Genomic DNA, 23,226 nt, shown 5'->3' with positions numbered 1-23,226 from the left:
TTCTTGTTCTCGGGGCTGCTTTGTAGAGCCAAGCGTGCGGGATGTCCACCCTTGCAAACCCTGCGTCCTTTCTGCTTATCTTACGCGTCTTCTGTCTGTGTTTCTCTTTTTGTTTCTTCCCTTTTTTATTTTTTTGGGGGCGCCAAAGGCTACCTTAAGATGTTTCTCATTCCTCCTGGAGCTAGACATGTCATCATCCAAGAACATGAGGCCTCCCCTCAAATTCTTGGTAAGTGTGACATCGCTACGCGACTGGGAGGCGGCTAACGGACGTCGTCTCCCTTGTTGCCGTTACGATGCTAATCGTAACGTATATACAAATGAAAAACATTCATCTATTCTGCATGAAGCCTTGCATAATTTATTTCTTGGCACTCCACCGTCCATGCATTATGGAACATTAATGCGATTAAAGACACTATGGCTTAGAATAGCCGCAGACAAAAACACTCAGCCATCGAAATAGCTCCACCGCGTTTATGTTGAGTCGATTCGCGTAGATCTGACCGATTGACGGAATTCAAATCAAAATGGCAGTGGACGAGAAAGGAATTTTCAAACCACAGTGATTGTAAGGAGATTTTTTGATGGATCCAGGTTTTGGGATTTGAGTTTGGTTAGGTGTTGTGAAATGTTGCTGATGGAGAATGTGAAAAAGAAATTCAAACTAAGTTGCTGTTGAAAAGCCAAAGCGTCCCTTGCATCTTGTCGCTTTCGTGCCGGCAGGGGAGTGATGACAGCTCGCGTGTGTCCCGAGCCTTCACAGTTTTGTTATTTCCAAGGAAAATTGTCTTCATTAAAATGCGGTGCTGCGGCAGATGATTGTTTGTGCCACTCTTTGGTGTTGGGCTTTCACGGAATATCAAATCACATATTAGCGTTGAGGCGGTCTTACCGTCGACATTGATAGACGCTACAAGAAGCTTGGAAATAGTAGTAGTATTGGAAGTTTATCTGTTGTGATTTTTTTTTTTTTTAATAATCACATTTATATAAAATACTCGCCCCCTCCCCCCCCTGCGCCCAATTCATTTAAAATGGCCGTGTTATTTAGATTTGGATTTTTGCTATTTATAGGCTGGCGCCATCCCTACCCCCCCCTGTCTAGTTTTAAATTGTAATATCCGCGTTCACCACTAGATGGCAGACATCATTGTTTAAAAACTGTGCGGTGCTATTTGTCCTCCAGTAGTCCAGATAAAAAATTGCTTTAACGGTCTTGTTTGCACCTCAAATTGAACCGGCAAATTAAATCCAGCCTCTGTTTGACGTTACTTTGCAATCGCTGTGTCGCAAGCGCTGCCGGAGCAAAATCCACGCTCTTTGTGGAGCCGCTTCTCCTTGATTCATAACAAAATGGCCAATTGCAGCAATCAAGAACCAGGCGACGGGCCACTACATCCTCAACGGCAAAGGAGAGGAGCTCAAGTCCAGGACCTTCATCGATTTGGGCGTGGAGTGGCACTACAACATCGAGGAAGACGTGGAAACGCTACACACCGACGGACCCCTGCACGACCCCGTGGTGGTTCTGGTAAGGAGGAATTTGTTACGTCTGTGCGTGTCTGTCAAGGAGACACTTGGGGGTCTACGCAAGCGCTTCCTTTTTTTGCAGCAGCAGTGTTGGGTAACCCCTACGAGCTTAGATCATTTAAAACCGACGGGTTCAAAGTTCACCGATAAGAGCAAAGTGGACGGTGAAAATCAGCAATTCATAAAAGAGTAACCCGAAAGGGGCATTCTAATCGGATGCCACCTCGTCTGGGTCGTCTCGACACAGGGGAGCAGCGGCTCCGGTCTGAATTGAAAATTGGAGAGATGTTTTTTGAAAACTCTGAGGGAAGAGCACTTAGTAATATGTAAACACAAACGTGGGGACAGATAAAAAAAAATACATCAAATTGAGCATATTTGGAAATAAAAGGTTTCTGCGTAACGGAAACAAACTTCATTTAAGAAAACATTGTGGGCATCAATCTTTCCCTCATATCAACACTGATTTCAGCGGCGCACTTTTCAATAAGCAATCAAGATGAGACGAGACGCAATTTCCCTGTCGAAATTACAGCTATCGTTCTGTCAAATGTGTTCAATTGAATCCAGTCTGCAAATGGGCCAATCACCAAATATTTGACACACATCGTACTTGATAACTTAATTGTACTGCATATGTTCTTGTGCCCTAAAGCGCACACAATGACAATAATTACAGTCATGGGCAACTTAAAGGTTTTGTATTTCTCATCTAAAATGGTGCTTGAAAAGAATTTTTTTTGCAGATAGACAAATGTCATGTTGCCAACTGACCATGGCTTTAATATTTCACGTCGGTTTCATGTCTGGATTAGCATGGTGAACCTAATAGGGTCCCAGTACGGACCCTTGTGGGACCCCGCAGGAGTGCAGTGCACCACTAGTGCATAATATAAGGTCTTCACATGTTTAATGTGAATTCATATTGTAGAATGTAAAAAAAAAAAAGTCAAACTATATTCCAGCGATTCCCAAACTTAATAAATCAAAAGCATGAGAAAAGGTCACAGCACAGCACCAAATAAAAATATTAACAAAACACGTGAATGAATTCTGAGCCATGACTTAAAGTCTGTTGGAGTGTAAACGCATCTAACTGAAAAGCATTTATTGGTCCTGCCCTAAAATGAATCCAAAAAGAAATGAATGAGAAGAACATTTATGACAAATTAATTGGAATCTCCCAGAAATGTCCTCGGTGTGTATCATAAGTAGACGCACTCAAAAAGGAAATCCAACTTTGGTATATAGCAGTGCTTCTCAAATAGTGGGGCGCGCCCCCCTTGGGGGGCGCGGTGCTATTCCTGGGGGGGCGCGTGTGACCCTGGGGAACAGGCTTTTTTTTTTGGCAGTACTAGAATAAAGTGTAATTGCGCGTTTACTACAGCAGGGGGCAGTGGCGCTCTCATTGTTACTTCTGTCACGTTTGCGACAGTGCAACATTTTACGACTTACAAGACAAGTTAGGATAGTCACGGTGGGGAGGGGGGGCGCGAATAGTTTTCTTCTTGCTAGGGGGGGGGCGTAACAGAAAATAATTGAGAAGCACTGGTATATAGAAATAGAGAGGCTTGTCATTGTTGCGTTTTAAATTCATTTGAATCCATCCGACTCACCATCAGCCTTGCGAATTCAAAAGACGTCCTTTTATATCCCAAATATCGCTTTTCAAAGGTACATTTGTTTGAATGACAAAGCGCTTCGTGTCACTCAATATTACAAATGATGCTAGTTTCAAAAGAGATGCTTTAATAGAATATTGAATGCTGCTTAATTACACGCATTGGTGAGACGCTTCTATTTAAACGTGACAAAGAGAACTGGCACAGGATCATTTGCTTGATAACTGCAAAGAAAAGTCATTTGCTAATATCTGGAAGTGGAAAGTAATAGTGCTTTGCTATTAAGCAAGATCCAGCGACTATGACTCAAAACAAAATTGATTTAAATACCAAAGCTGGCCCCCTCTGTATTTAGTCAGTAGTTTCTTGCTCGACATACACAAAGAAGACGACACATACGATTGAACATAGGCTTTCTTGGCTATTCGTGATATTCTCTTCCTGTGTGCCAGATCATACCCAAAGAAAACGACACGCGGTCCACTCTGATGTACAAGTACATTATCCACGAAGACTCGGTGCCCGTCAACAACAACAATGTGATCCAGGAGGACACGTATGAGTGGGCTCTCAAGAGCTGGTCTCCTTGCTCGAAGCCCTGCGCCGGAGGTAAAGAACGCATTTGAAAGACAATCTGCTAGCACCGTTCATTTGCATTTCACACAGCATGTACATAATGAATTTGACACTATCGTTGAATATTTGTTTTTCGTCGTTACTCGAGGCTACCAATACACCAAGTACGGCTGCCGGAAGAAAGGCGACACCAAGATGATCCACAGGGGCTACTGTGACGTCGGCAAAAAGCCCAAACCCATAAGACGCATGTGCAACCTGCAGGACTGCACGCAACCCCAGTGAGTGTGTTTTTTTCTAGTTTTATTTTCATTTCACATCGACACATGTTGACAGGTTAATTGCAATGGTGCCGAGCCCTCATCAAGGCCTTTAATTTGATGACTCGACTTGGTTTATAATAAATTGCAGGAGGAAACATTGTCATCACATAAGGTCATATTGACTAATTCTGAACTCAAATAAATTGCTTTTAAATAAGCCCAGGTAAAATAAGATAACGAAGATAAGCTATGATGAAAAATAAGCTAAACTAAGTTAAATTAAACTATACTAAAACAAGCTAAGCTAACATAAAGGAAGAGAAGTGTCCCGCGTGAGCCTCCCCATTTTTTCGCAGGTGGATCTCGGATGAATGGGAACATTGCACGCGCACGTGCGGCAGCCTGGGCTTCCAGGTGCGCACGGTGCGCTGCGTCCAGCTGCTGCACGACGCCGCCAACCGCTCGGTGCACAGCAAGTACTGCAGCGGCGACCGGCCCGACACTCGCAGGCCCTGCAACCGTCTGGCTTGCCCCTCGCACTGGAGGACGGGAGCCTGGTCCGAGGTAAAAGGGATTTTACTCCTTTAAATGATTTATTATCATTGCATTCAAGAACTGATTTAATGTGTTTGATATTTGTCAATCTAATACTTGCCTGATATTCTTTGCTAATTTGGCAGCGTCAAATTTCCTCTCAGGCGATGTGTGGCTCATCTGCACAAGTTGCAGCTCACAGCTTGTAATCTTCAAACATTCGGAAAACTAAGACGACAGGCTGTCACACATGGAAAACGTTTTATTGGGATTAAGAGTAGGAAAGATGCAAACAAATTAACAAATTAATTATCCATCGTGAAAGCCTTTAATTTGAGGCATCACATGATTTGGTGTTTGTGTTTCTGTCAGTTTTTCAAGCAAAAAACTCGGGGGGGGGGGGGGGGTTATGGTTTCATCATCACATGTTGGCATGATGACAAAGAAGTGGGAAATCTGAAAAGCTATCCTCGAGGCTTTTATTTTCAATTTTTTTTTTTTTTTGCCGTAAGAGGTGAGTTTTTATGTTTTGAGGATACCCACCTCAACATGTAAGGGCATTATAACAAAGAGGATTTTCTGGGTTATGAAGACCGACTGATCGCAAATCTCCACTTGTTGCGCAGTGCTCCGTCACTTGCGGCGAGGGCACGGAGAGGCGACTGGTCACCTGCCGAATTGGAGACCATTGCGGCGGAGACAAGCCGGAGAACGTGCGCATATGCCGGCCTGGACCATGCCACGGTGAGGAGAAATTTACATCAAATGTAAATTTAGTCAAGAAATGCGTGCGTGTTTGTCAAAACATCTCTTCGGAACGAAAACCAATTTTAAAGCAACTGTGTGTAATGTTTTAAACAGTATGTGATCAAGGTAGGGTTTTTTTTTTTTTTTTTTTTTTTTTTTTATGAAGCAGAATCCAAAGCGATCTAATTGTATATATTTGATTGTGTTTTAATTATAAATGTAACTACTGTTCATCCAAGTTGCTATGGCAGTCGAATGCATTAACGGACCGGCCAGGACGAGCTCGTCTCTGACGGGCATTCTGGGCCACGCTGACGGTTTGAAAAGTATCTTATCTAGGCAGACATTTTCTGCACCACTTATTCTGCACTGGGTCACCAGAGGGCAACTGGAGTCTTTCATCTCCCATTCCACAGTAGTCATCAATGAACTCAACACACAGTTTGGACACATCAGAGAAAATTTCGTCAGTAAGTGTAGGGTTGTTGTTTTTTTAAACAAACGGAATGTTTCATAAACACTGGATAATTTATCATCTTCAATGACTAAATAGTAAATGTGTTTTTGTATCCATCAGAAGCAGCTGAATTAACGTATTTTCAAAGATCTCAAAGACGATTGAGCCAATCTAACGTATGTGTTTTTATGAACATCAGTAAACCGGGTGTCCGTGTTTTGGCCAGAACAAGTGATCGATCCTCTCTTTGAAGCTCGTTGCTTTGCTCTCATACGTTGACGCCCTTTGATTTTTCAGACGAGCCCTGCCACGGAGACAAATCCATCTTCTGCCAGATGGAGGTTTTGGCTCGCTACTGCTCCATCCCGGGCTACAACAAACTCTGCTGCGAGTCATGCAGCAAACGGGCGACAGGGGGCACTTTTTTCTCCGAGCCAGAGGACCACGTACGCTTCGGTTCTGCCTCTCAGTTGCTGGAGACGCTGATGGCCAATGCCACACGCGCCGCCAAACAACAACAAAATGCCAGCAGACGGCAACAAAATGGCAATAAGCCACAGGAAAATGGTGGCAAACAGCAACAAAATGGCGGGAAAGCGCAGCCAAACGGCGGGAAAGCACAGTCAAACGGCGGGAAAGCGCAGCCAAATGGCGGGAAAGCGCAGCCAAATGGCGGGAAAGCGCAGCCAAATGGCGGGAAAGCGCAGCCAAATGGCGGGAAACAGCAACAAAGTGGTCGGAAACAGCCGCTAAACAACGGGAAACAACAACAAAACGCCGGCCGGTCGAGACTGGTCACCACGCCTGCCCCACCCAAGAAAGCCAAAACGGCGCCAACGCCCCGGAGGAACCCGAGGGACGCCGCCCACGACGGGAGGCAGCGGCCCGCGGGTGGCGGCTTCACCGACAGCCGGTGGCCCACCACGTACTCGCAAGTGGAGAGATGAAAGTGGCGCCTTCTTTTCATGGGACTACGCAGACACAGCAGCTTCATCCTTCACCCGCTAACATCAACGACGACGTCCTCATCGAAGACACAAACAAAGAGGTGCTGGTTCACTTTGTTATTTAGAGTTACCGAGCTGTCGTAGATAGGAAGCCAGAGCAGTTGTTTCACAAAGGGCACAAAAATTTTAAGGGATTTTTGTCAAACACAAAACCATTCAAATCACACATAGGAGCAATGAAACTCTTTCCGGATGTCAAACAGAAACCTCACTTTATTTTTCTTTAATGTAAAGTTCTTGCTGTCATAACATGTGGAAACGACCCTAACAATGTTGAGATGAAAATCGGATCATCAAAGCCAACAAAGTTCCTCAAAAATCCACCGTGTGTTTTTTAGTCTCGATAAACATACGCGTTTGAATAAATATCAACTCGGAAAGGCCGTTTACTGTACAAATACATATAGTTCTGGACATCAAAGCTAATTTAGTCATCAATGACCCTAATAGATTTGACTTTTTTTATATAAAAAAAATATATATATATTTAGTCTTCAATGAGACTTAAGCGATTTCCCCAAATATCAAGGACAGATAAGTTTTTGAGAAAAGCAAGGGACACACGTTGGGAGACTAATTGGACTTTTAAGAACTTATTGTGTGTCTTATAAGACATCAAAGATAATTTAAAGTCTTCAATGAACCTTTAAAAAAAATAAAACAATCAAAAAGAACTACTCTTGAGAGAAGTAACAAAATATCACATTCAATTTAGTCCCTACAAACCGAATCATACCTGTTTTCATAAATATTAAAATGATATTTATTGTTGCTATTGTGAATAGCTTGTTGCTAGAACATCAAAGGCAGTTGCTCTTTTTATTCAAATCAAAATTCTGCATATGGCATACTTAGTACAAGGTGATATGGAATTATGACATGATAGTGATTTAGTATTTACAAACTGGATCCATTTTCTCCTTTACCATCTCAGTGTTTATTAATATGAAACTGTTAACATGTGTTTGTACCTAGCTGGATGTAGCAGCTGTAACTTTCCAAAGCTACAGCCACAGCTAGCTTTGTCTTAGCTTCACTCACTGAAAATAATTTTTGATGAAAACAACGCACAACAGCTACACGTTTGCCGAAAGTATTCTCTACTTACACATTAGCATGTTTAGCATCTGCCTAGCATGGGTGGATTTTACAAATGATTTTGATTTACCGTGGCGCAACACAATTGGCGCAAAAGCGGCTGCCAATCTTTTACCTTCATTAGCGTCTTGAGCAAGTCGCTCCCATCTTTACCCTGAACTAACATCTTTAGCATCCTAATGTGATCACAAATGTTGATCATTTGGATGGGCCTTTTCACAATTTCTGGGGATTAACAATGACGAATGGAACATTCCGAACGTCCTTCCAGAGAATTCATATTTGATACTTGAATACATGCTAGAATTAAATGTAGTGTCTCGCTATATCTGCCCATTTCTTCCGTTTATAGCTTGGCTTTGCTCACGTCCAACATTTTAGCAATGATCTAAATGGCGTTTTTGATGACTGAAGAAGACAACACGAAGAAAACCAGAAAACAACAACAACGGATTTCCTCACAAGCACGCCATGCATCTGACTGCAATAAAAACACAACACAACAATGTATAGTACGTGTATATAGATAGCATTGAGTGCAAACATATTTATTGAAGGGCGGTGCTGATTGCGCAATAACATTTTTTTTACTTTTCCAGTAAGATTCTCATTTTTAAATTTTTTAAAAGATTTTTTTTTTATTAGAGTACTAGAATAGAAACTGACATTGTTTTTTGCAAACAATTAGATGTAAATATACACGCTCAATTTTGAGATGTTTGTCACCAGGCTGTCTTTTCACAGCTGTTTTTGTTTGTAGCAACTGACCCGGCGAGCGCTTCACGCTAACCGCTAGTGTATTTGTTAGCTGCGCGTCACTGCCGAGCTTTGTAATGACGCTAGTCGCGCAGGACAAAACCCCTGAGCCTCCTTCCAGTACTGTATCCATACAACCTGTGCATTGTCATGTCTCCATTGTGCTTGTCTTGTGTATTTTGTGTAGATCCAAGTGTACACTACTACTGATGCTGTTTGTTGGAATGGGGAGCACATAGCAATAAAGAATAGGATCAACATGGCCGCCTCGCCGCTCTTTTTGTTTTTTATTAGTCAATGGATATAAAAGATAATGGATCTTTGTGAATTACAGATACTAACATTGATAGTTACTATGGCAACCCAAATCACCCACCTACAAATATAGGCGGACTCGACAGGACAGTCAAGTAGCATTAGCACTAGCATCGATGCTAATGTCGTCCAGTGTTTTTGTGCAATGATTGGTTCTATCATTAGCCACGAGTGTATTTTGCAGTGAAATTTTAAAAAAAAATAATAAAATTGCTTTACACATTCGGTGAATAATCTCCCATATCTTATTTAGTCGGTTCCTTTCACTTAATTTAAGACAATGAAAGCGCCTGCTGCGTAATTTGCTGCATGATGTGATTGTTTCTTCATGTTTTAAGCAACTGCCTGCAAAGCACACAACACACAAACGGAACGTCTCACTGGCAATAAAATTAATACTCCATTATGGCCCAATTGTATAGCTGGAAAAAGAGATGGAGCTAATATAGGGGGATTATTCTGCTTGTTTTATGTAAACCATTTTAATACCGTAGATGACGTCCCACTTGGTTGTATGGCGTCCCTCTGCTGGTATTTGTATAGCAGCAGATGGACTCTTCTTATAAAGTGCAAAGGGATTAGCAGAGAAAGTGGATTTCCATAAAACGGCAGAATACGGATGTTGCTTCCAATTCTTCAGAAAAGGGAAAAATGAATGAAATGAAACTAAGAAGCGAGTGCAACTGGGAATCGGGTGAGGAAGCGGCTGATGCCTCTTGAGAAATGGGAAGAGACAAAGCTGTCAGGCAGCAGCAATGTGAGCAAGGCAAGGCGGCTCACAGCAAAAATGAGGAATGGGGTGATAAAGATGGTGCAAGCCAGGAAGTTTTTTAACTTTTCACTTTTATTATATTATATTATAAAGCAATATATTTGTATATATATTTTTTTTTTCCAGTATACATTAGTGTTATTTGGGGGGGTATACAGTTTAATTTTAATTGTGTTGTTACAATCTGATTACATCGGGGCCACTGCGTTAATTTACATAAATGTGACTGATGGGTTCAAGTGTGAAAAGCAACCAGAAAAAGACTACATGAACTGGGCAGTTCAATAAAACACTAAGGCTGGGCGCATTTGTACCAACCCCAAAGGCATTTATGGACCCGATCTTTGCGTCGTTGTCGTTGCACGGCCTGCTACATTCGTTCCAACTACTTTGTAGCGTTCCATGTTAGAATATTGCAGCACAAAAACAATGGAAAATCGATTGTGGCCTATGGCTATGAAACATATATCCATTCAATAATTAAAATGTCATGCTAAGGCTATATCATCAATACATTTTAGTGTACATGTGCGGCAGAATAGCTTTCAAATCAATTGTGTCCTTGCCCTGACCTTTCGGACTACAAACGAAGGCCCGATTTTGCTTCCTTAACGTAAACTCCCTTTTGTTTATTGCGAGCACATCATAGCATTACTAAGGAAAATATTTCTCACCCACTCTCAATTCTATTGAGTCATTTCACTTATAAAATCGTCTTGAGCGACGTCACTGGCAGCTGGTGGTGGTAAAAATGCTCCAAATTGAAAAGCTTTTAATGACTGCCCCAGGAAATAGACCCTTGTGAATATTGTTGTGGCAGTTTCAATGGAATACTTTTCCGCTTGTTTTTTCCGCCTAAGGGAATGACGTCAAAGTGAGACAAAATAGTGCTGAGATGGAAGCAAATGATGAAAAAAAAAAGGCTGACTCAAGTCTCTTTTGGGCGGCTGCGTCAATTTGCATGACAGCGCTGCAGCTGTCTAGAGAGCAGCTCTCAATTTTTCCTTATAATCTGTCTTCTACCTCATGTGCTTTGATTTGTACGTTTTTTTTTCTCCATTCAGCGTTAAGCGTTAATTCAACAACAAAAACTGTACAGAAAACGAAGCCTACCAGAAAAGAAAATTTGAAGATCTGACTCACAAACAAAACAGACTGTGTTGGTGTTCAGATCTAAATTCCTCTTTGGAAATGGCCAAATTGTCCCGAAAATGGCTGCTTCAAACTAAAATGAAAGAAAATGTGAAGATCCGACTCACAAAAAAACCAGACTGTGTTGGTGTTCAGATCTAAATTCCTCTTTGGAAATGGCCAAATTGTCCCTAAAATGGCTGCGTCAAACTAAAATGAAAGATGTCCAGTCTCTTTTGAGACTATTGTGGGTCTTGTTATGATAGATGTGCCTACCGAATCTTATGTTTGAAATTGAACCTGACATGGGGGCTCAATTCTTTCAATGTTCTGGACAATGCTACTGAGCCAAAATGGCCGCTTCAAACCAAAATGGCTGACTTCCTGTGTCTTTTCAAACATGGCTTCTTAAGATGTTTCTAGTGGTCTAAATGTTTAACTCTCTTCTCTTTTTGTTAGTCTATTTTGGAAAGACCTACCTACTAAATGTTATATTGCTAAGTGAACCTGGCTTCAAAACCAAAATGGTGTTTGAAACCAAAATGGCTGACTGTGACTTGTGGCTTTGATCAAGAAATTCCAGGGGGCAATTCTGAGGTAAGATCTGCAATGTTTCCCATTGTTTGCGCGAATAACTGAAACAAAGAGTCGATTTAAGTCTTTATTGACAAAAATGAAGTGAACATAGCAAGCAATTCAGTCCTCTGTACATACACGAGAATCTCAAATCCAATTAGACGAGTTTGAAGCAGGAGGCAACCTTTGGCAGGCAGAACGTGAAATCTATATGCACAATTTCACACACATTTGATTGTACACGCAATGATATTTTTTCTTGGTACGTGCATATGACAGAGACAAGGGATTGTGCGTAGCCAGTCCATACCGGCTCCATTGGGGAATCCACGATAATCCGATTTAGACTGATCGACTTGTTGCCATGAAGAACGTCAAATGTATAAGACACAATATTCCTTTTTTTTTTTGTTACATACAAACTTCCGCGCCCGCAGCTTGAGTGCCTTGTTACCGCTTCATGTAGCTTAAGACGTTAACAGTTATTGTATATTGTGATTTTTTTTTTTTTTCGTAACGCATTGTAATCCATTAGCCATCAAAATTTTCGGTTTCTTTTATTTTTGTATGTTTTGTTCCCCTGAAGTCAAGATGCTACATTTTGTAAGTCAATAGCTCAAATCAAGATGTACTAATTGTTACTGTCACTTTTAATTGATTTAAAATCAAATTTTGATAGGTCGGACATGCAAAATATGGAGGACTGAAAGTGCCACAAAAAAATGAATACATCAGGAAATGTTTATTTAAAATGCTCATTAATTAATTAATTAATTAATTAAATGCCATTTGTTAATAAAATATGGAATTAAATTAATCAAGCAAATGAACAAATGCATCATTAATTAATAAATTAGATGTCCCATATATATATATATATATATATATATATATATATATATATATATATATATATATATATATATATATATATATATATATATGGGACATCTAATATATATATATTATATATAATATATATAAATTTCTTTTTAGGGTTGCACAATATATTATGTAATATATCTTGGCCCATGCAATATGCATATTGCAAAAACATGCAATAAGTTTGTGATGGAATTGTTTGCTTTTATCTTTTCTATATTTATTTTTTCATCTACAAATAAGTCTATTTCTGTGCCACGTTAGTGAGGCATGATTATTGCAAAGGTGTGCCATGGCATCCACAACAATTTACTGTATACTATAGAATATAGTAAAACTGCACTTTTTGAGAGGCCTTTTATAAATTGAACGTAACCTGTGCAATGGACAGACCTTTTTTGTAGCGACATAGGCAACGTCTTGGATCTTTGCGTTCCATTTGGGACAAGTCGAGAGAAAGTTTCTTTTTATCTGGAGGCACAGCAGTTTTTCACCGTTTTGATTCGACTCAGCCGTCAAATAAAGCAACAGACACCGGTCTAAACCGCCGAGACAATCAATGAGGTAACTATAGATCATGTGATGAGTAGCCCTTCACAAATCAGCAGGGCAACTATCGTGCCCCGAAATCGTTAAAACACACCTACAAATACTACATGACACTAATTCAACACAAACACACACACACACTCGCACGTTACACGTCCACATGCAGACTTGACGCAAGTACGTTCTAAACGTTCATCCACGTTTACAACACCGAAAACATTTTTTAATTTTTTTCATTACGTCGCATCACAGGCACAAAAATGCAATACATTCCCAAAAAAAAGCACTCTTTTGTTTTTTTAATGGACTTTAGTGTCCAGTCATTGTCAGGGAGCTGTTCCTAATATTTTGGCCCCCATGTTGTTCAAAATAATGATTCAGTCCTTTCATTTCAAACGTTTAACATTTGAGATCTTAAAAATATATCACATCCAAAATACAACCTTTTGAATTACTTGTATCTTGTTTTATTGTGCTTTTTCTTTTAACTGATCATGTTTTAAAAACATGTTTAATCAGTCTAAATAATATGAATAAATAGTTTTTGTATTTCAGCTGAATTGAATTTGACATGAAATTAATGATCCATTTTTCTTATGGAAACACGAATGTGCACCAAATGACGTGAGATAAAAACGTGGGGACGCAGAAACAAACGCGGGTGAGCAATTCTTATTTGAGGTGTTGAACACTGCACACAAAGATACCAAGCTGGCAGTGGAGGATCGCTCAGGCAGAAAATTGAGAGCCCCCCCTACCCAAGAAAAAAAAGCTTGAGGGTGCTGAGTTGTCCAAGTTTAGTTTGTGCAGCACAGCACCTAAGTTTACACTGGATGAAAAAAGGATTACAGGTGTTATGACATCCTCAGGCCCTGCTGACCGCCCACATGCTTCATCTACTTAGTTATGTTTAGCGCTAACTCGCTGTGTATTATGTGAAATATCTTGTCGGGAATATATTTCAAATTGTTTCCTTTCAGTCTATTCAGCTGGAGACTTTTTTGTGATTAACTAATCATATTTAGTGAAAATGATTCTTGATTGAATGGAACAACTGATTCAAAAGGCATTTGTTAGGATATTAAGATCAAGTTTATAAAGAGTCAGGCTTTTTTTTTTCTCTATCAATTCAAGTAGTACTCTTTTGTAGTACTTAATTTCAAATGAATTAATGAAACACATTAATGGTGGATCTAAAAAAAAATCAAAAATGTATCCATTTAATCTTATTCCATGGCCTTATAAAAGAAGGTGGCCATTGAATAAAAAGCTTTCTCCAGCATTGGCTTCAGCTTTGTAGGCTGATGATGCCATAAGAGGCGGATCTGAATGAGTTTCGAGGAGCAATGCGTCCTTTGTTCTTTGCTAGTGCTAACAAACAAAGCCATAATTGGTTACCAAAGTGTCTTTGGAGTACCAAAATGAGCAGAAAATACGTTCGGGCACCTTTCTCTATAATTATTTTACGAATGTCCGATCTTTCGGCTCTCTGAAATGCAGCAAAGTCAAAAGAAAAGTGAAGAAATGTTTGTGGATCACCCCAAATTGGTTTTGTTTGGACTGGTTAGCTTAGCATGCTTTTTCTTGGTCCATGGAGTAAGATGTCTGAAAAAATAATATTATTTCTATTGTGGGGTGGAGGTTCCCATTCTAAGAGCATCTTTCTAGATCCTCCCACCAGTTGTTAGCTTAGCAGGCTAGTTTGTTTTAGTAGATACTGTTTCAGTAGCTTTGAGCGTAAGCATCCACCAACAACAAAACATACCTGCAAAGTGCTATGAAGTTGGCAGAGGGAATGACTTAGTCCTGCTTCTGAAATCTGCATTGCACATTGTTGAGGATTTGCCTTTATACATTTATACATGAAGTTTTTGGGAAGGTCGGTGCCTTCATGAGTTCTCAGGGTACGACGCCAGCTCGTCATCATTTCCTTGGAGGTAGCTTCCTGAAGAGATCGGCACTGGGACGGAAAAACCACGGGTCGCTTCAAATTGACACGGCTGTTACGCCGCCGCTACTGCAGGAGCCCTTCTCCAAGTCCTCCAGGACCAAGTCCTGCTCCGCAACCTGAGGCACCCGCCTAGAGCTGCTTTTGTCCAGGCTGTTCAGCGAGATGGGCTCAACGGAAGTCTGCGCGTTATTGGCCGGCAGCACCGAGTTGGGCTGCAACCGGTGCGAGTACGTTTTCTTCCGCTGTCCGTCAGCCGCGCACAGGCTGAACTTGAACACCACCTGGAAACCCCGGCGGAAGTTCTCGTTGAAGAATCCGTAGATGATGGGGTTGACGCTGCTGTTGAAAAAGGCCAGCCAGTGGGCGAAGGGGTAGATGTAGATGTTGACGATGCGGTACTGTTGCTCGGTGAGCCGGGCGTAGTCGCTCAGCATCATGAGGGTCCACAGGGGCAGCCAGGACAGGATGAAGAGCAAGGCGACGATCAGCAGCATCTTGATCACACGCTGCTTCTTCTTGGAGACGCTGTGGCGGTTGTCGTGACCGGGCTTGCCGCCGGTAGGCATGGCGGTCTTGAAGAGCGTGATGCCGATGCGAGCGTACATCACGACGATGAGGGACAGCGGAGCCAGGTAGATGTTAGCGAACAAGACGGTGGTGTAAACCTTGCGCATCTCCTGTTTGGGCCAGTTCTCCCTGCACCAGTAAAAAGGAGTCGTTTTGTTGTCGTAGCCCAGCAGCACCTGGACGCTTTGCTCCTGCGTCACCTGCAGCATCACGCCCGACGGGCACATAATGGATATGGCCAGGACCCAGATAATGACGATGATTAGGGTGGCGGTGGAGACGGTCAGCTTTTGTTTGAATGGGTAGACGATGCATCGGAATCTGTGGAGGCATGAAAACAAAAGGGAATGAGTCCAGTGAAAAGAGATATTTGACGTCTATAGCCGTCAATGGCAGTGTTAAATAAGAATCCCGACCGTGGGATGAAATGGTGCAGGGACTTGTCACATTTGAGATAAACGCATGTCACCCCCCCAAAAAACTAATGGTGTGATTAAAAGTCAAGGTCTTCTGAAAATAAGTTCGCAAAGAAGGCGATCCCAGGAGAGCTTGAATCCGAAGCGCTTGACAGACATACGAGATGACACTGCCGTCTCTCAAAGCGCTCCAGACTCTCCCGTCCTTTCCAGCGGCACCAGACGACCTCGGGCTGGCCTGAATGACAAGAGGCACTACGAAGCGTCTGTCGCTATCGTACCGGCGGCCTTGTCGGTCGGCCCGTGGACGTGGCCGCTGTGAAACTCATCGGCAATCAGAAAGAAGGATGAACTGCTGTCATGTGGATTGACGGGGCAACCGGGCTTGAAAGTAGGACACGTCCAGGCGGACAAAGAACCAAGAACAATCCAGATGATGCTAGTTACGAGGCGGTGACGATGATGCCAGAGGTTTGTGTCACCCTGTTTGGGATTGATTCTCAACCCTTGGAACGCCACGTACTAGAAATGCTAGTACCGGTTTTGACCAGAAATAGTACCTGTCCACGGCGATGGCCACCAAAGTGAAGACGGACGCCGACACGGAGATGCCCTGCACCATGCCGCTCATTTTGCACACCATGCTTCCAAAGGGCCACCCTGAAGATAGCACAGGACAGGACAGGAGGGACAAGACAGAGGTTTGTATTTACAAGTGCCGGTTGTTGGTCTCACCTTCCATACAAATCTTTCATTTGCTGTTTTCTTGTTTTACAGCCCCCACACAAAAAAAATCTGTTTACTCTTAACTTGCTTCCTCACGGCTCACTTGCCTCACATCCACCCACTTCACCATTTTTATTTTTTTTTGCCAAAAAAGGGGGCCAAAAAGGAGTTGCTCCCTTAGCCTGCTTCCTCACTCCTTGGAATGAGGTAATTTGAACCAAATAATGTTAGGTTTTATTTTATTCATTTATTTAGGCAAAGTAAAATTAAGTTGACGTTGCCTTCCTGAGGCACAAAAGCTGATGGCGGTCAATCAGCCTTTCCTTTCATGTGATCCCCTCACACACATGAAATCTCTCATTATTGGCCGAATAATCATCCAAATGATGCGCGGGAGGTAAACGCTGTCATCAGATAGCCGAGCTTGTTGCCTGTCCGCCACGGCGGAAAATGACGAATTCTCATTGTCACTAGTGATCTTCTTTTGAAAATGGCGGTCATTAGAGACAAGAAAGGTCGTGGAAATAATTCCAATTCCAATTAAAGCCGTAAGCACCCGGGCGATGCAAAGATGGACTTGTTAAAAGGATGGATGGATGGATGGATGGATGGATGGATGGATGGATGGATGGATGGATGGATGGAATATTTACCTGTAATAATGTTATCCAGCAGCGTTGTTGGCATGCAGAAAATGCCCACCAAGAGGTCACTCACAGCGAGGTTGAGGATGAACAAGTTGGTGACGGTGCGCATGTTGCGGCTACGCAGCACGATGAAACACACCACGCCGTTGCCGGCCATGCACACCAGGAAGATGAGCAGGTAGGACACGATGAAGATGGCCGCCGTGGACGGGTGGTGCAGGTAAAAGCCCACGTAGGTCACGTTGTTTCTGGGAGGAAGGACGTCTTCCTCCGAGCTGTTGTAAAACGTCCAGTTGTCCAGTTGATGGTTCATTTTCAACCTTAAGAAGGAAACAGATGATTGACAGCTTTTATTTATGGAGCCTCGTCCCAGGAAAAATGATTGGCCCGTTACCGATACCCGCTGGTCCTTGCTAAAGATATATTTCAACCCAAAATATCTTATCTCTGTTTTTCTTCTTTCTACTTAATCAACCTTCCTTTGGTGGTAATCCACACGTCCTTGCACGTCCATACTCTTTTCATGCATGACCGGAGAAATATGAAGCTATTAACCGCTTCCAGTTTTTCATTACTGATATTTATGTGGACTGTTTTGTTAGCAGTAGTCATACTCTTTGTTTTCTTGATGTTCAGGTGGAGAAGCATCTTGCTGCTTTAGCTGCGATGGAAATGCCCTTAAAAATAAAAAGACAATTTTGGACGATTTTTCGTGAGAGTGATTGAATATCATTATCTTATATTGTAATACGTTCATATTTAAAAAAAAAAAAAAATTCTGAAGTAACAGCGCCAATATCAGCCGAAATCAAAACTCATTTGTACGACTTTGTACATCCAAAGCTTGAAGTCGACTAACAGCGAATCCTTTTATCGGCATCTGTCACCATCGAAGACAAGTTAGTTGTTTAGGCATCGTTCCACATTTTGAGAAAGTGGCTAGTCCAAAAAGTCAGCAAGGCAAGGCGCGTCAAGAGCAATTGCAGCCTTCTCGTTTACCAAACCGAGTGAATCAAGCGCTTTCAGATCTTGTCACTGAGACGCTCCACCTCTTGAGAATCCATTTAAGCTGTTTGGGGATGTCAACCCAGATGGGTGACATGCTTGTATCTGATTTGGACTTGTTTTTCTTAAGTCTTCCATCCCCACTGTGGATGGAGAGACTCCACGTGATGTCTGTTCTTGACACACATTTCACTGTCAGTCAACGCTATAAATCAGACTTCCCACTGAGAAAAGACCCCGCAGCATCTTTTACGCCCACCCACTCGATCCCCCACGACACCCTGCCACCCAGGCGGGGGTGTCACTACGTGGCAGTCGACGCGCTCCACCACTGTAATTAGTATTTGGGCTAATTTGTCCCTCGGCATAAGGTTTAACACTCCAGGCGACAGCCATCCAAAGATCCATCAAAGGGAGTTAATGGAAAAACAAAATGGCGTGTTGCCCGTTGGAACCCACAGACAAGTTCCCATGTGGTAGCTGCTTCCAAAGCTGGAATTTTCAAATGTTCCATTGGCTCTGCCGAGAGCTGTACCAAAAATAGCCAAGTGAAAGCTCAGGGGGGTGGGTGGGGGGTGGGGGAAGAAACTCACCAATTGTCATAATGCATGGTAATAAACAAGTCTCTTAGTCCCGCTTCCTCTTAAACATAAGTGACAGTTGTGTAGCCACACGGGGAATCCAATCGATCATAACTTGACTGCATACAGTACGGCCCTGTTGTTTCTCTCCATTGCGTAACAGCCTCATCCCAAGAGCGAGTTTATCCCGAGCCCAAACCGTCTTCTCTACCTTCTGCCACAATGATAGATAATCGCGTGTCATGTTAAGGAACATCGCTCACAGTTCTGGACGCGGAGTAAGGACAACAGGGCAGAAAAAAAAAATGTGCTCCAAGGTGGGGGTGTTGGGTTATGTCCATCAGTGGACCGGGTACAATGGACCCACTGTGTAGCTGCTCACACGAAGATGATGGGAGGGGCACATGCACCCCAATGCTTGGTGACTTTCACGATGCAGAAATTGAATGGAATAGAAACTGAAAAGCTTGAAAGAATAAATAAAAACATGTTTTAAGAATGAATATAAATATCCGAGAGCCATACACAAAATAAATACAAATATCATTATCAAAGATGAGTGGTATATTTAAATAAATACATTTAAATATATAAAATAAGTACACACACAAGAGGCACACAACTAATACTTGGTATCGTTCACAATGAAAAAAATAACATACAAATAAATACACGAATAAATAACAATAAACTCAAATGTAAAAACCACAAATAAATAAAGACTGAAAATACCAACGTAAATATGAAATAAAAGAAGTTCCACAATTTAAAAATATATATGTAAAATAATATAAAAATCAAATATCTTTAAATAAATAAATAACCTTATAGCTGGCCAAAATCCAAATTGTAAAAACAAAAAATCAATAAAAAATATTAATACATAATACATACATACATACATACATACATACATACATATAAATTAAACTGTTAAAATATAACAAAAAAAATACACAACATGCTAAAGGGAACATTTCCATAATACGAAATGATAAAAAAAATGAATGGAAAAAAATACAAATAAACACATTAATAAAATAAACGTAGGAGACATAAGTTTTGTGACTTTCACAATGAAAAAATATGGAAATTATGTCCCGCAAAAAAAAAATACAAACCAATTTAGGTAAAACATGTAGGGAGACATGCATTGCAAAATAAAAAGTGAAAGGTAAAATAAACTAAATGTATGCTGTATGTTTATTCTCACAAGCAGGACAATGGACGTGAATCTCAGCAACTAACATAAGAGACACTCCTTTCAAATACCATCCAAATGAAACAAAACCAGCAGGACAGCAAGTTGCCACCTCAGTTACTCCAAACTGAAACATCTCACCTTTTTTGAGGGGGGGGAGGCTTTGAAACTTCACGTGTCCGCCACACCTCTCAACATGACGAAAAGAGAAGAGGGTGCGCGCTTGCATCGTGGAGACGAAAGATGCGCTCAGCCCGCCGCTCTGAGCGCGAGTGGCCGGCTGACGGCGGCGCTTGGACCCTTTTTAAGGCCGTGACGTAAAAGCCTGAAAGGGAGGGGCTGGGTAGCAGATGAGGAGGAGAAGGGTAGGGGGGGGGGGGTGATACCCTCATCAAGCTGTTAGGATGTGCGCCCATAGTGATGCTTCAGGTCACAGCTGGTGTGAGCTTTTTTTTTTTTAATGTATACAGTGTCAGTAAGGCTGCAACGTGGAAGCTGTAATCCAGTGTGAAGAGAGAGAGAGAGAGAAAAAAAATGAGGGCAATTCCCCGTGAGATGGGTGAAGCCGAGCGAATTTCACGCGTCGAGCGAGCTCATTCAGATGCACCCTTGCATGACACGTGAAGGGAAAAGGATGAGGTTTTTGTTTTTGGTCAATTCACGGTAAAAACAAATGAAATGAAATGACATTTTTTTTAAAAAACGGTTGCCAAATTGGCGCATTAAAGACTTTTTCTCGCAACTTTTCTTCTCTGCTAACTTTACTTGCTTCACTGAAGGCTAAATTGACTTTGACTTGCTTGTAGATTATCGAAGACTCCTGCTCGCTGCTCCTTTGACATTGGCTCTTTGCGGCCACTTTCCTCGCCATCGTTTCAAGTCAAGTACGTTTGTCGATGTCCAAGTCATCAGCGGGGTGTTAAAGTTAACTAGAATTTTGCAATTTCTGGAGAAATTGCGTGTGAAGGCGAAATGTACGAATAACTTTTTCGGGGAATGCTGCCGAACGATGTTGAAACGTGTTGAATTACTTGAGAAATGTAGAATATTTGGAGAATTTGTGGTGAATTTCAAAATTGAAAGTTTGGAATATTTGGTAAGTGGGAAGTTGTGGAATAGGTAGGCAAAAGATGAACAGTTGAAAGTTGGAATGGGTTGAATCGGTAGAAAAATGTAGAAGTTAGAGTAGAAAAACGAAATTTTGGAGAATTTGGTTGAATTTTAAATTTGGAATTGTTGGTAAGTGGGAAGTTGTGGAAAAGGTAGGCAAAAGATGAACAGTTGAAAGTTGGAACGGGTTGAATCAGTTAAAAAATGTAGAAGTTAGAGCAAATGTTGAATCCCCATAGAGAATGAATGGGAAAATAAAAAAAAGCAATTGCGCCAAAATCTTTCTAAATTTGGAACAAAACCAAAAAAAACGGCCTCAGGAGGTTCACTTTTGGGGTAAAAATGTTGAAACGGGTTAAATCGGACAAAAAACGAAGACGTTAGCGCAAATGTAGCTATTTGGGGCACTTAGTGTTGAAATAAGGTCACTTCCGGCTTGACTCGGGTCATTTCCGGTCTAATTTGGGTCACTTCCGGTTTATTTGGGTCACTTCCGGTTTAAAACAGGTCACTTCCGGTTTATTAGGGGTCATTTCCGGTCTAAAAGGGTAACTTCCGGTTCATTTGGGGTCACTTCCGGTTTGATTTGGGGTCACTTCCGGTTTACCAGAGGTCACTTCCGGTCTATTTGGGGTCACTTCCGGTCTATTTGGGGTCACTTCCGGTTTATTTGGGTCACTTCCGGTTTAAAACAGGTCACTTCCGGTTTAGCTGAGGTCACTTCCGGTTTATTTGGGGTCATTTCCGGTCTAAAAAGGTAACTTCCGGTTCATTTTGGGTTACTTCCGGTTTGATTTGGGGTCACTTCCGGTTTACCAGAGGTCACTTCCGGTCTATTTGGGGTCAATTCCGGTCTATTTGGGGTCACTTCCGGTTTATTTGGGTCACTTCCGGTTTAATTTGGGTCACTTCCGGTTCGTCTGAGGTCACTTCCGGTTTATTAGGGGTCATTTCCGGTCTAAAAAGGTCACTTCCGGTACATTTGGGGTCACTTCCGGTTTGATTTGGGGTCACTTCCGGTTTACCTGAGGTCACTTCCGGTCTATTTGGGGTCACTTTCGGTTTGATTTGGGGCACTTCCGGTTCATTCTGGGTTCATTGGTGGCACTTCAGGGTCATCCAAGATGGCCGCCACACTGGAATTGGGGGTCAAGGGTTGAATTGTGTAAGCATAGTGGAAGTGGGGGTGAATGGGAGTGAATGTGGGAAGAATAAGGTGAATTAAGTGAATAAATTTGGAATGGGTTGAATCGGTTGAAAAATGTAGAAATGAGAAGGGAAAAAGGAATTGGGTGTGAATTTCAAAATAAAAGATGTGAAGTTTTTGGTAAGTGGGAAGTTGTGGAATAGGTAGAAAAATGATGAACAGTTGAAAGTTGGAATGGGTTGAATCGGTTGAAAAATGTAGAAATGAGAAGGGAAAAAGGAATTGGGTGGGAATTTCAAAATAAAAGATGTGAAGTTTTTGGGACGTGGGAAGTTGTGGAATAGGTAGAAAAATGATGAACAGTTGAAAGTTGGAACGGGTTGAATCGGTTGAAAAATGTAGAAATTAGAGTGGAATAACGGAATTTGAGAGAATTTTGGTTGAATTTCAAATTTGAAAATTTGGAATTTTTGGTAAGTGGGAAGTTGTGGAATAGGTAGGCAAAAGATGAACAGTTGAAAGTTGGAATGGGTTGAATCGGTTGAAAAATGTAGAAGTTAGAGGTGAAAAACGAAATTTTGTGAAATGTCGAATGTGCCATTAAGAATGGATGGGGAAAAATTTGTCGGAATTTTGGGAATTTTGCGGAATCGGAAAATTTTCGGAATGAGAAAAATACAAGCACCCCTTTCCTGAATATTTGGAATACGTGAAAAGTGGAATGGAGTGAATCGGATGAATTATGTGAAAGATGAAACGGGACAAAAAAGTGAGGAGAATAAAATAGAAGAATAATAATAACTAGAATTGCAATTTCGGAAGAAATTGCGTGTGAAGGCGAAGGCAGATGTTAAGTTACAAACGTTAAGCGTTAAAAATGATGAGCGGGAAGAATACAAAGGGAAAATAGATAATTGTGAAATAAATGGGAAAATGTTACAAATACATGTTACAAAAAGGTACAAATGATAAGCGTTAAAAATGAAACGTTACAAATGTTACAAAAAAGGTACAAATGATAAGCGTTGAAAATGATAAGGGGGAAGAATAAAGAGTA

The 23,226-nt window shown here is 41.6% G+C and overlaps 2 protein-coding genes across 7 annotated transcripts in view; one reads left to right on the top strand and one right to left on the bottom strand.

Annotated features, from left to right (window-relative positions):
• Positions 1 to 8,855, top strand: part of adamts3 (ADAM metallopeptidase with thrombospondin type 1 motif, 3) — a 48,143-nt gene extending 39,288 nt beyond the window's left edge. For 4 of the 5 annotated variants that reach the window (XM_061278559.1, XM_061278558.1, XM_061278560.1 and 1 more), the window contains 7 exons: positions 149 to 229; positions 1,371 to 1,534; positions 3,608 to 3,764; positions 3,880 to 4,012; positions 4,351 to 4,558; positions 5,155 to 5,272; positions 6,030 to 8,855. In XM_061278559.1, coding sequence (XP_061134543.1) covers positions 149 to 229; positions 1,371 to 1,534; positions 3,608 to 3,764; positions 3,880 to 4,012; positions 4,351 to 4,558; positions 5,155 to 5,272; positions 6,030 to 6,679 — 1,511 coding nt within the window. In that variant the 3' untranslated portion in view covers positions 6,680 to 8,855. The remainder of the gene's footprint in view (positions 1 to 148; positions 230 to 1,370; positions 1,535 to 3,607; positions 3,765 to 3,879; positions 4,013 to 4,350; positions 4,559 to 5,154; positions 5,273 to 6,029) is intronic. The other variant, XM_061278561.1, reaches the window with a different exon arrangement.
• Positions 8,856 to 12,419: 3,564 nt separating this feature from the next.
• Positions 12,420 to 20,183, bottom strand: npffr2a (neuropeptide FF receptor 2a). 2 transcript variants are annotated; one of them, XM_061279871.1, is made up of 4 exons: positions 20,054 to 20,183; positions 17,132 to 17,445; positions 16,313 to 16,412; positions 12,420 to 15,657 (listed from the first exon to the last, which is right to left on the bottom strand). In XM_061279871.1, exons 2-4 carry the CDS (start codon positions 17,436 to 17,438, stop codon positions 14,805 to 14,807), a joined length of 1,260 nt encoding a protein of 419 aa, XP_061135855.1. In that variant the 5' UTR covers positions 17,439 to 17,445; positions 20,054 to 20,183; the 3' UTR covers positions 12,420 to 14,804. The 2 variants fall into 2 exon arrangements, with proteins under 2 accessions (XP_061135855.1, XP_061135856.1); XM_061279872.1 differs by lacking the exon at positions 20,054 to 20,183 and having other exon boundaries at positions 17,132 to 17,450.
• Positions 20,184 to 23,226: the final 3,043 nt, after the last annotated feature.

Source organism: Syngnathus typhle, linkage group LG5 (assembly GCF_033458585.1).
Source record: "Syngnathus typhle isolate RoL2023-S1 ecotype Sweden linkage group LG5, RoL_Styp_1.0, whole genome shotgun sequence".
Taxonomy (NCBI): domain Eukaryota; kingdom Metazoa; phylum Chordata; class Actinopteri; order Syngnathiformes; family Syngnathidae; genus Syngnathus; species Syngnathus typhle.
The sequence above is the reverse complement of the archived record's forward strand: the minus strand, read 5'-3'. Positions and strand labels throughout refer to the sequence as shown.